Genomic DNA, 12,924 nt, shown 5'->3' on the forward strand with positions numbered 1-12,924 from the left:
AAAAACACCTTTTTCCATTTCATTACTTAACTACTGGCTTTACACGTTTGGGGCAAGTTAATTATTATTATTTTTTTTATGAATTAAGGGGGGAAAAAAATCACACTATCCTGCGTAACTTAGAAAAACATTCAAAAGGTAAACCATAAAAAAAAACATAAATCATAAAATGACAGGGTAAGAGAGTTACCCGCCAGCATTGTAGATATAGTATCACACATGTACTTTGAAAGAGAAGCAGGAGCTGTCCAGCACAAATACCTCGCAGCTAGCTGCTGCTGAAGCAGGGCAAATATTTGTAAAACAAAACAATAGGAAGCTAGTAGTTAGCTCGAGTGTTTCCTGACAAATATACAAAGACGTCTCAAAGTTAACGTAGTTCTGCAAGCTCTCAGCAACACACCCTAAGAGGGGCTCGTAATAAGACTTAGTTTCAAATTGTTGAATCTCCTTAAATGGCGCACAGGGAAGAGTTACATTTTTTTCTGGTAATTATAAGTTCAACTCCTTTATAAATAACTTGTTTTCAAATGTAAAACTGTGATAGACAGCTATTTTTTGTTCTGTGGAAATGTTATTGTGTTGTATTATATAATTGTTTAGTCCCAGAATCTCACACGCTTTTCACTTACTCAGGCTTATATGTTTCTTATATGCTTTTTTCTTGGCAGATCTCTCTTGGATTCAATATGCCATGTGCTTGGTTTCTGTGCTAGACAGCCAGTTAGCTAATAAGATGTCCACTAAATAACCAAAAGAATGCAACATTGACTGCTTCAGTTAAACAAGTGGGATATTAAAACATTATGTGGTACATTTTATGAGCGTGTAAATAGTATTTTATTTGTTTTCACTAGCTGGCAAAAATTGAACTTGGAATTTGGGGGAACTAAGACCTAATAAAAGCTGAGAATTGGAAACCAAAACATGCTTGTTTCAAAGCCACTTATCCTACAGTACTCAACATAATGTTAGAATATTATTACATCTTCTTTATTGCACCATGGTTTTCTATGGCTTTCCTGTACCAGTACCCAAATGCAGCACTCTAAATTGGCTAGCCACAGTACGGTATGTGTGAATATATATCACAAATCAAGCAATTTTACGCCAGCACCGTAAGTAAGGTGTAAATGTAAATGTTCTCCAAAATTTTAAAACGTACATGCCACCTGATATAGACCAATGATCAATGATAGACTTTGGTCAAACTAACGCAGCCATATCAACTTATATCTACAATGCTCTATTACCACCACTGACCTTTACACTAAAAGTAATGGCCTCCATCACGAAGACTCTCTCTGGAAATACACTGGCTATTTCCTCCACGCTACTGAAGTACTGGACAGGCTCTCTCACATCCCGGTCTTGGTCCAACAGTTTAAACTTCCCTGCAAAAGAGAGACATAAAAAAGTTTATTAATAAACACATGGGTTCAGGTGTAAAACATGTAACCTTGTTTCCATTATCCATCCTGGGTCACTTTTTAAGTAAAAGGTGTTCCTAATAAAGTAGTCATTGCAGTTCATGAATACTGGAAACTGTTCTGGTCAACAGCCCTTCCCCACTTCCTGCAATCAGTATCTGGGTTATTTGATGTCACAATCGTGTGCAGCTGTTGTTGTATTAGATGTTGATTTTATATTTTAATGTTAAAAACAAATACTCATGAAAAAGTATCAGGTAAAGTAATTTAAAAAAAAGGTGTAATCTAGTTTTATTAATGCACACAGTAGAGAACCTGGATTCTACTTTATCATACTCTTACATAAAAAACCAGCTTTACATTTTACATGCAGTACTTCCATTACTGTACCTTTATTTGTTTTTTTTTTACAACAAAAACCATTCACTAGAAAAACATCCTTGATTAAAAATGGCTAAACAATAATTAATACACTTTTCACTTGAAATCGGGTTTAACCCTAAATTTTAAAAAATCCATTGCAAACTTGGAATATGTTTTATTTAATTAATACACATTTTATCTCCATTGACATACACAGAAGACCTTCTTCAGCCTTATCTAATCTAAGATGAAACCAGTAAACAAGTCATTTCCCAATATGCATCTACATACTCAACCAGAGCAGTCAATGACACCAGGGATCTGAGAGTGGCTTAACAGCTGCTCTGTAAGTAGCAGAGATTGAATTCTATTTGTTCTAGTGTACATATGATCTTGCAGTCTGTCAATAGTTTATTTAGAATCTTAATGTAGACTTATCGTCTTCATGTAATTTATTCTCATTTGCATTTTTAATGATATTCATTATGATATGACCAGACTTCATTAGGATCACTCATCACTCAGCCTCTGTTCTACTTTTGAAAATCGGTTTCCTGCTGAACAAAGGCACAACTTGCATTCTGAACAACTGCTAGTAATATAAACTCAATACTGGTATCATTATCTAGCACTTCAGTCATGAGAAATGGAAATCTTTATACAAGTATGTCAGTAACACACATCTCCCACAAATAATTTATCAGTATGATGAAAACAACTGATGTACAGGACAGTATAGAATAATAATTAGCAATTACATGTCTAATCATAATTTCATAAGTGATTCTCCAGCAAAAATGTGTGATAAAGAAGGAAGGATAAACAAACACACAGACACCACAATATCACCAGAATATCATACCCTCAATAACTTATAAGCTAAATAATGTTAATATCACAGTTAATGACAATTGGAGAAGCAGTTCTTCCAACATATGCAAAAATGTAAGAGGGGCATACTCAAAGACAGTGGTGGAATGACCTTCCTACAGATGTCCGGACTGCCCAGTCCCTGACCACCTTCTGGCGCCTCCTCAAGACTCACCTCTTCAGACAGCACCTGTAGAACTCCTCTTTTCCCTCTGGACACTATCACTCTTCTTAATGCGCTTTACTTGCTCTTATCTGCTCCCTATTTTACTGCATTTAATAAACAAGTGTTATTTAATCTGTAGTATTTTGTATTTAATTATATCCTGATGTAACTATGACTGACACTGTTATCTGCTCCGTTACTGAATCGTATTTTGTCATATACTTGTACTTGCTAGAACCGAAGTCATTGTATTTTATCTTGCTCTTAATTGTATTAATACTTGTACTGTGATTCTTGAAATGTATTTTTGTTTACGACTGTAAGTTGCCCTGGATAAGGGCATCTGCTAAGAAATAAATAATAATAATAATAATAATAATAATAATAATAATAATAATAATAATAATAATAATAATAATAATAATGTACAGACAAACAGACAGCCCTCTATATCAACAGAATGTGATGTTCTCAATTACTTATGCTAAATAATGTTAATGCCAAGTTTCATGTCACTTGAATAAGCAGTTCTTCAGATATATGGGAAAATGTGGGAAGTGTGACATACAGTACATACTTTTTTTAGAATGTGATATATGAGTGCTATGCCCCTTAAATGCAGATCCATATTCAGATGAACAGAATATACTTAAACAGGAAACCTGTACTAATATGTCAGAACATAAGAAAATTAAGCAACAGTAGATTTTTGGTGGTGAACAAACTTCCATGCAAGAACCCAATCACACTTCCCTGTTTAACTCAAGGCAGGTACTGTATGCGTATGTGTGCCAAACAGTCTCTGTGACCCTGGAGTTCTTCTTCTTTAATGAATTTTCCTGCATATTACTTGATGTTTATCAGCTGAGAGTACAGTTCACACGACTCTGAAGCCCCTCAAGTTTCCGTTGCCTAGCAACAGGTTTCCTTCCAAGGGGCACGCTCCAATCAGCAGTCATCATTTCAATAAAACTCAGCAGAAAGCTTAATAAAAGACTGCTAGGAAACCATATTCGCTTGCCAACATACAGTATGCTATCACCTCCTTGCTTGTATAACATTTTGAAAAGCGCTGTATGTTCCAGAATGTTTCTAGAAGTGATAATTGTTCCAGAATGTTTCTAGAAGTGAGAATTGGTCCAGAATGTTTTTTGTTTAAGTAACTGTAGTTTTTTGTTTGTTTGTTTGTTTTTGTTTTGTTTTTTATAACTCCAAAAATAACTTTCCACCTGCCGTGTAAATCCATTTGGACTACATAAATGACGAATGTTTCCAATGTACAAATGCCGAATGATTCCTTTATATTGGTGCTTTTCAGTAAAAATTCACCCTGGCATCAATGCTTTGTATTTGACAGTTTCCATAAGTGAACTGTCAAATCACTGGGGTCAAATGAGAATGCATGGACACAGTGTAAAACTAGTTAGATACTTTATTGATCTGGAGCATGTTCTACAAGCCACAAGCACGACGATACCATGCCTTTGCTTTTAAAGGTGCACACAACACACCAAATAGGGAATGATTCAAGCCTGGTTATGAGATAAGCCAGAAGGAAAACTCTTGTATTCTGATCTGGCCAGAATTTAGATGAAAATAAAAAAAGCTTGATAGTTCATACCACAAATGATATGATGCCAAAAGAAAATGTCTGAGGCATTTGAGTGGAATAAATGTTCATATATGTTTTATATAAATCAGTTACCATAAAACTATCATGCTTGAACAACTGTAGAAGGCAAATCTGTGGCTGCATTATCTAACTGCCTATGCATCTATGTACTGTACTTGATTTTCTACCACACACAATCTATTTTGCTCTTCAAGTCTTTGTTCATGCAGCTTTGATTGTATCCCTATGGAAACCAGGCCCAGGACTGAAAGGATAGCTAGGCAGGATATACAGGACCACACTAAACAAAGAGTTGGCTGGTGGAAGAAAATTAAAACAGTCTAACATTTTTGTATGCAACGCTGCTTTTGGAATCTATCTTGCATTCATTCAAATCCAACAACAGAATGACACTGCATAGCTAAGCAGCTTGATCTAAGAAAAGTAATTCTACAAACTCAGCTGTTTAATGCAGGTTTAAACATACTTGTGTTTCCATACATTGTACTTTTGTAAAATAGAAAAGATATACACCTCTAAATTTTCCTATTACACAGTGGTCAACTGTGAAGCTGTTTGCCTCGCAACTAACTACATGCCCTTAACCTACTTGGCTTAATCTTACCCACCCCTAATCACTAAACCCCTTGAGCACCGCATGGGACCAACTCTATACCTGTAGCATGCCCAGTAAAACCATTTCTAAGGCTGGGGGCACCCCATTTGTGAATCCTGATAACTGACTCACATGGTTAATTCAGCAGTGGCCATTAAACAGTTACATTCCCAGCATTCTTCAGTTCCTGTGGCTAGTTTAGTCAACCATATTGAAGTAATAATTCACAAAATTGGTTCATTCCTTTCTTCCTTTATAAGCATATTTTTAGCAATATATGAAAATGTATAAAAATGTACCAATAATGAGCTACCTTCATTGCTTATAATGCTGTAATATTGGCAGCCTTAGTGCTGTAAAATATTGATAATGAAGTTTTGTACATTTACATAATTTACTTCATTTAACTTTACTACTGGTCATTTCAGCGCAACACACTACTTTTTCTAAGCAAAATTTCACAACGTCTCAGAGATGGTTCAGATATTCAGAATTTTTAACCCCCTTTTTCCAAGTATTTTTAATGAAATGTGGGACACGGACTGAACTAATATATATTGCCTGTTGTTGACAATTGGGCCGTTGTTGTAAAATGTTACAAAGGCATCTGGTTGACCAAAATATTGAGATGTTAAGATGGTAACCTCCAGAAAATACAGATTCATTGTTCAATGGCAAATATTTGATTATTTTAGCCATACAGATCTTTACAGCAGCTAATTGCTGAAACCAACAAGCCCATTTTAAGCAAAGCCTTGACTGCTCTACTGCCAGTGGTGCCCTGGTCCCAGTTGGATAAGGATTAATCTATATGGACAGAATATGTCCCATTTTAAAAGTGGAAGGACCGCAGGGTATAACAGATGGACAGCACTAAGGTTAGACAGGTGGTGAAGTGAGAGGGAACCTTGTCTATCTTATCAGAGATCAGGCTCAGGTTACACTCATCCCCCCAGGAGTTTGCACGGAACTAATTAAGGATTCATTTATCATCATTTCTTCCTGGGTATAAATACTTTATCGCTTACCTCATCTCCCTTTCTTAGGAAAACGCTGCTCAGTCAGTAACAGGGATACTGAGATTGGGGTTTTGAACGGATCAAGATGAGAAAATCGAATTGCATGTCAACTTTCAAGGCCACGAAATTGGATATGTAATACTCTAAATATTTACTCTCAACCGGATGCAAACCCAAGTTCAATGTTCAATGTCCCCAACTGCTTTTTAACCTACATCTCTTTATATATTTTCAATGGACTATAACCTGGGCTGCCACGTCATCATTATGAAGAGATTCTTCTTAATAAATAGTCCTAGTCATATATATATAATAGCAGAGGACAAGACAGCAGAAAATGCTGTGGTTTTCATGATATACCTATGGTTAAATATCCAATATCACTCAGCAGTAAAAACAAATAAAACCCGAGGTCAGTTTTGTGTAGTGAATGAAAATATGTGTTTAATGTCAACCAATGACTTAAGTCAGGTATATCATAAACTGCAAAGGAAATTACTTTATAAGTGAGTGTGTGTGTGTGTGTGTAGCGGTCACCAGCACCATTTATAAAGCTCCTGTAAGTCACATATTGAGTAATTTCCTGAGCAGGTTACCAGGTTTAATATACCTAAGTATTCCTAAGGTTTAAGTATTCTTTTTATGTACCAAGTACAAAGTGTGGAAAATAAATTATGTTAAACCTAGCTGAAAAAAAAGCTGAATTCAGAGAAGCTCTGCATAATTTGGAACAGTGTGACTGGCCCAGTCATTAGTAGTATTAATTGCACTTACCATAAACTACACTGTATTTAAATAGCAAGCTTGTAACCCTTTACTGCCCTGTAACACCTGTAAGTCACCTTGGATAAAGGCGTCTGCCAAATAAATAAATTTAAAAAACGAAATACAAAATAAAAAATATTTAATATTTTTTCCCCAAAAGACAATGTGTGCTGGGGAAGCAATTTAAAATAATATTTTATTGAAAAAACAAAAAACCTTCCCTAGGTTAAATAATTAAATTAAACCCAGAAATCTTGCAATGTCAAGCACAGCTGTCTTATCAGCTGAGTGTACAGAAATACTGTGGGGTGAGCGGACAGGAAGACTGACACACTTACTGTATCACAACCCAGTTACATCTCCACTCCTGACGGAATTCCCTTTTTACCTAAAAGCTTCAAAGAAGCTGGAACAAGTTATAAGGATTACTTCTTCATTTGTGTTTTAACAGGAATGGGATCTCACCAGCTGGGTGACACTGTTACAAATTATTTATTTATAGTAAAAATTATTATTAACCCGCATATCAGTCAGATTGGGAGGGGTGCTCGCAATCCCAAACACTGTTATCTTGCCAGTTGAGCTAAAAGAGTTGGGTCTGACAGCTAGTAGGACAGAGACTGATATACACCATTCCCAAATATTAAGCAGTACAGGCAGCTCACTACACAGGATCACCCCGTTTAAAAAGAGGTCCTGACTAAAGGCTTACAGGAAGATACACTACGGACAACCATCAGGGATAACAAACCTTTAAAAAAATAAAAACACCTGTGACTCCTCAGTGAGGAAATGCTCCTCGGATCCTCTATGAAGGATACGCTGCACCAAAATAAGTGAATTGGTTAAGTCTGGTGATCTCATCATCCACGATGGTGTCATGCTGTATCTGGGAAACCCTGTAGAGAGTAAGTGTCTCACATGAAGCTGATGCCATTTTCACATTACAGTGGGCAAATATTTTGAGAATAGTCGGCTCTTCAAACATTCCCCATGGAATACGTGAGATTAAAGTTTATTTATTCCTTTCTTCTGAAAATATAACAGTAGTAACTCCTTTACTGAATTTCACTGGCAATTTATTACCAGTAATTAATTTTATTACAATTTTATTGTACAAGCAATAGTAGTATTGTTATATAACAAACATAATTGTGTATTATAATATCTAAAGACCTTAAACAATGCTACCACATTTCGATTATATATTATTAATACAACTATAAAATCAGATATTCTAGAGCTGCAGCCAGAGATAAGATCATATTAGTGTTTGCAATCAGACCCTTTGGTTTAGCTACTTTCATATTTACAGTAGCTTATCTAGACAGACATGTTTTGTGTGGTTGTTAAAAGATGCAAATGTGTGCACATTAGGCCAGTTTAACAAGCATTGAAGCCAGTGCAAAGTTTGCTTAAGGCATTGGTTGATAGGTGTAAACTATAATTAGTGTGCATTCATTAACAAATCTTTCGAGATGTCTTTCACAATGTGTAACATTACATATGTTAGTTTTATTTACAGTATTATTTCTCTGGCTGGGATTCTCTTTGGTCTGTTCTGGGCCTGGGATTTTGGATATATTTGTTTGTCTTACACTTTTGTGCATGTGGGAGTTTCCATCTAGTATGTAAATGCTACTCCAGGCAGTGCAGATTGGTCTGCCTTTCTTTACAGAAAACTGTATATTACATTTTCTGGGTAAATTTGAATGTTGAGTGTTTCAATTTTGGAACTTCTATCTTGTATTTTAGACGCCCATCCTGGTGACAGAAGATACAGTCTTTAAATTCTACATTCCACCTCACAAGTTCAAATGTCCAAATTACAAACACAAAAAATATAATTCACATATTCTAATAGTACCCAAGGAGAGCAACTTGGTATGGGTATGTGTATTCTCCTTCATTGTTTAAATTTACTTTGTATTCTTGTATTCCGTTTAATTCATCACATCCTGTTGACCTTAAAAGAACACCTATGGTCTAAATAGAGCTCAGAGAATCAGGTGAAAACTCTTTAAGTACAGTAATGCGTCACATATCCGCCTGCTGTGGGACCAGAGTAAGGGCGGATATGTAAAAAGGTGGATAAATGAATCCTGTTTTAAATACCATTATACACAGCTGTAAAAATGATTATTGTAGTGTCCCAGACAACTGGAGGATCAGAAGACTCGCTGCTATGGGTGTTATGTGTTGTACATGCTGTGTGTATTGTTAAGCTGGTATGCATGCGAATGTGTATGCGCAGCCGGAGTGAACGAGGTTAGTTAGATTGCACGGCTGCAGAGGACTATGTGTGTGTGCATGACAGGTGTGCTCGTGTGTGAGTGGTGGAGGAGGAGTCATTAAAAAAGTGTGTGTGACAGTTTTCTGAGTGAGAGATAGTACCTGCCTACAGTGTGAGATTGGAAGCCAGCTACAGTTGTTTGTGGTTAATAAATAAAAGACTGAACGACACTCACCTTATCAGTAACTTTATTACTGGCACCGCAAAGAAAAGGAATGGTGGTACATTATATTCACACAATTATTGTTTTGAGATTCAGCTTTTATTAGGGAGCTCCCTCAAATCCCTTGTTTACAACAATACAGGGTATTAATGCCTGTGACAGAGTAGCCGTCTGCAGTGTGGGTGTGTGCATTCGCTGCTGAGTGACAGGAGATCGAGATGGAGGTTGAAGTTGATACGCCCCACAGGCGAACAGGATTTATTTACATAGTCAACACATTGAACAGCTCACGTGACACTTCCAGCAATAGCAACGCACGGAGCACTTACAACACAGTGTACAAAAACTTTGGTGGGAGCTACAATCTCTGAACTAATCTTCTCTGTTCAATAATAAACTAAAGTTGTTGAAGAGATTAATCATGGTGGATAAACGGTTAGGGCGGCTATGTACAACAGGTACTCTGCCTCTAGTGGATGTAAGACGTAATACATTTACTGTTACAAGATTCTTAGAGCAAATGTGGGGACCAGGTTAGTGCGAATACTGGTATATCTGATGTACTCAAGAGTTTAGACTTGATTCTGTAAGCTCCAGAGAAGAAGAATACATTAGTTAAGATAATTATCATTTCCCACCCGTACCAAGCTGCCCTTTAAGATATATTAAGTAACACATTTGTTTCCTTGGAAATTATTCACTTATCATTGCAGTGGAGTCCAACCTAAGACCCTGCCAACATACTGTGTACCCGAGTGAACTGCAGTGACGGCTGTGGAGCTTCGGTCTCAAGATGCCTTCCAAACAAAGGAAAACCTCTTGAATTAGGCTATTCCAGTAGCCAGTTGGCTGCAATGCAACAACGCCTCTTCCCTCCCCTTTCGAGTGCTTCAGATTGACATGGTTTGAGGTTTTTATTGCAAAAACAGGTACAATTGATTACACACTAATATACAGAGCATGGGTAGAGGTAATTTAGCTTGAGTGGACCCCACTGTGCCCTGATCGTCTCAGGCATAACGCTGAACATGTCTTACACAGCAGGACAAAACACACAATTACAAAGGCAGACAACAACTGCAGTGGATGATATGCATAATTTGTTTATGTCACCAAAGCCAGACACCCCCCCACCCAACACTTCCATGATGAAGCGATAATTAATACATTTAATTCAGCAATGTCATTTCAGAATGTTTTGATTTTATGGATAGTTCACATCTAACTTCCAGTATTGCTTCTTCTGAATTTAACAGCCTAGCTTTCAGTCACAAATCTTCTACAGGAACTTGGGCCAAGGAGGCTGAATTACTTCTCCTGGGGTCTTCTTAAAAGTTTCTAACTTAAGATAGACTTTCAAGGTTTCCGTCTCAGGCACTGATCAACACAAAACGCACAGTGCAACAACTCTACATTTGTGACCAGAGGTTCAACTGAGGAAGCAGAGTTGCATTTTTGTTACTGATTTTTCCAGCCAGAGAACAGGAAATAGCCTCAAACTACTTTAAAAAGAGCCTCTGTCAACACTGGACTGTGTGTGAGTGCGACAGCCCTGCTGGAAATTGCCATAGAAACAGCACAGGAACTATAGCCTGATCTCTAATGGCATCCTATCGGGTCAGATGTTTTAGATAATGGCAACAGTGGCTGGGTAATCTTTATTTTCAGACCACTGATTTTGTACTGGTTGTCAAAAGAAACTGGACCAGTGAAACTAATCTGTCCCTGGTTACAGGAAGAAAAGCACTATTTAAAGTTAGGCATGGTTGAAATTCCCTCTTTAGGATCATGTATCCTGTCTAGGAAAACAAGTTTGTAACAGGTAAACTCTATAACAACCCATAAAAACAGATCTGATGCTTTTGTACAATGGGGAAGATGCTTGGTTTTTTATTATTATTTGTTTATTTAGCAGACGCCTTTATCCAAGGCGACTTACAGAGACTAGGGTGTGTGAACTATGCATCAGCTGCAGAGTCACTTACAATTACGTCTCACCCGAAAGACGGAGCATAAGGAGGTTAAGTGACTTGCTTAGGGTCACACAATGAGTCAGTGGCTGAGGGGGGGTTTGAACCGGGGACCTCCTGGTAGTAAGCCCTTTTCTTTAACCACTGGACCACACAGCCTCCTTCTTGGTTTGGGACTGTGAGGTAACCAATTCATGCCCAGCTTCTGTCAAGCACATCAACAGCTGAGGAGATACCACAAAATACAAACCACAGCTACTATTCATTATAAACAGCTCCTAAACTGCATTTTTCTGGGCTAACCTAGAGTTCAAGAAAGGAATTTTCTGTAACTTAGTTCTGAGCACGTTTGTTCCACCACAGATACTTCCCAGGCAACTATTTTGTTTTTTTTAAGTCAGCAAATGTCATAGGCCTTATTTCGAAATTCCATGCTGATTTCTATAAGCATCTCTGGGAGGGAAGGAGAAAAAGGTGAACCATGCCACCCACTGGATTCGTCCTCCAGAAGTATGAAAAGTACCTTTATTTTCATTCTTTAATTGGCAATAGGCCAGGGGCTACGTACTATTAAAAGAGGAACTCACAACTCTGTGAATCCTAATCCTACCTGACCAAAATTTCAAGTTGTGTTTTTATTATACTGAAACACAAAAGAGTAGAAATACCCAAAAGTGGCTGAGAGGCCTTCTTGAACATGTTAAATCAGATGGAATACTAAACCTTTAAATTGTAATGTTTAATTGTTATGACAAGGAACCATGAACTAATAATACTAGAAGAACACAATACAACAGTAAAATGTTAGCAGGTATAGAGGACAGTACCTGTTTTTGTCACTTATTTTACACATTACAGTACACCCTCACTATAACAAACCTGTTGGGGCCCAAGCCTTTTGTTTGTTATATCGAGGGGTTCATTATAGCAAAAGGACAATCAAAATGAACGATACACTGTTGGAGTAAGTTAATGAGATGAGATTGTAAATAAAAGTAGAATTACACATACCTGTTCGTCTCATGTATGCAGTATTCTGCTTTTGCTTTATCCTATTTTTTAAAGAATTAAAAAGCAGTACAGAAAGCACAAATCCCTAATTGAAGCTGAACGTTTATTCAAAATCAATCTGACATGAATCGTTTCAAAGTGCACCAAATCCAACATGCAAGAATCCCAAACTGAGCTTTTATTGCAAATCAACCCAACACGAAAAGTTTGACATGAAAAGTTCATCAGATCTTCAAGTTTTTTTGTGTGTTGTTGTTTTTTTTTCCTTAATAAATTTTTTCTTGCCACATCATTGCTGAACAAGCCAAAAAAGAGCTTTTTGACAATCTATATTCATGAAAGAGATATGCCTGCGTTACTCCTTTTTTCAAACGATCAATATAGTTTCCAGCATTGTTGCAACATAACATTATTTTCGTTTTGGTTGTATAGTTGCACAGCGTGCGTTTTTTATTTAGACAAAAGAGTTTACTTCACTGCGGAGGTGGCATCCTGTGCGCACAGACCGGGATGTTGATAGTGTGTGTTTATATGATCTTTTCTGTTTTTTTATTTGGGGTCCAGGGGCCAGGTTCTTTATAATGAAGGGCGTTATAGTGAGGGTGTACTGTAGTTTATAATGAAGGGCGTTATAGTGAGGGTGTAC

At 37.0% G+C, this 12,924-nt stretch overlaps 1 protein-coding gene across 2 annotated transcripts in view; it reads right to left on the minus strand.

The window, feature by feature from the left end:
• LOC117410347 (GRB2-associated and regulator of MAPK protein 2-like) overlaps positions 1–12,924 on the minus strand; it is a 50,342-nt gene that overhangs the window by 14,390 nt on the left and 23,028 nt on the right. For both annotated transcript variants that reach the window (XM_034016785.3, XM_059025735.1), the window contains exon 3: positions 1,264–1,394. In XM_034016785.3, the coding sequence (XP_033872676.2) occupies positions 1,264–1,394 (131 nt within the window). The remainder of the gene's footprint in view (positions 1–1,263; positions 1,395–12,924) is intronic.

Source organism: Acipenser ruthenus, chromosome 6 (assembly GCF_902713425.1).
Source record: "Acipenser ruthenus chromosome 6, fAciRut3.2 maternal haplotype, whole genome shotgun sequence".
Taxonomy (NCBI): Eukaryota; Metazoa; Chordata; class Actinopteri; order Acipenseriformes; family Acipenseridae; genus Acipenser; species Acipenser ruthenus.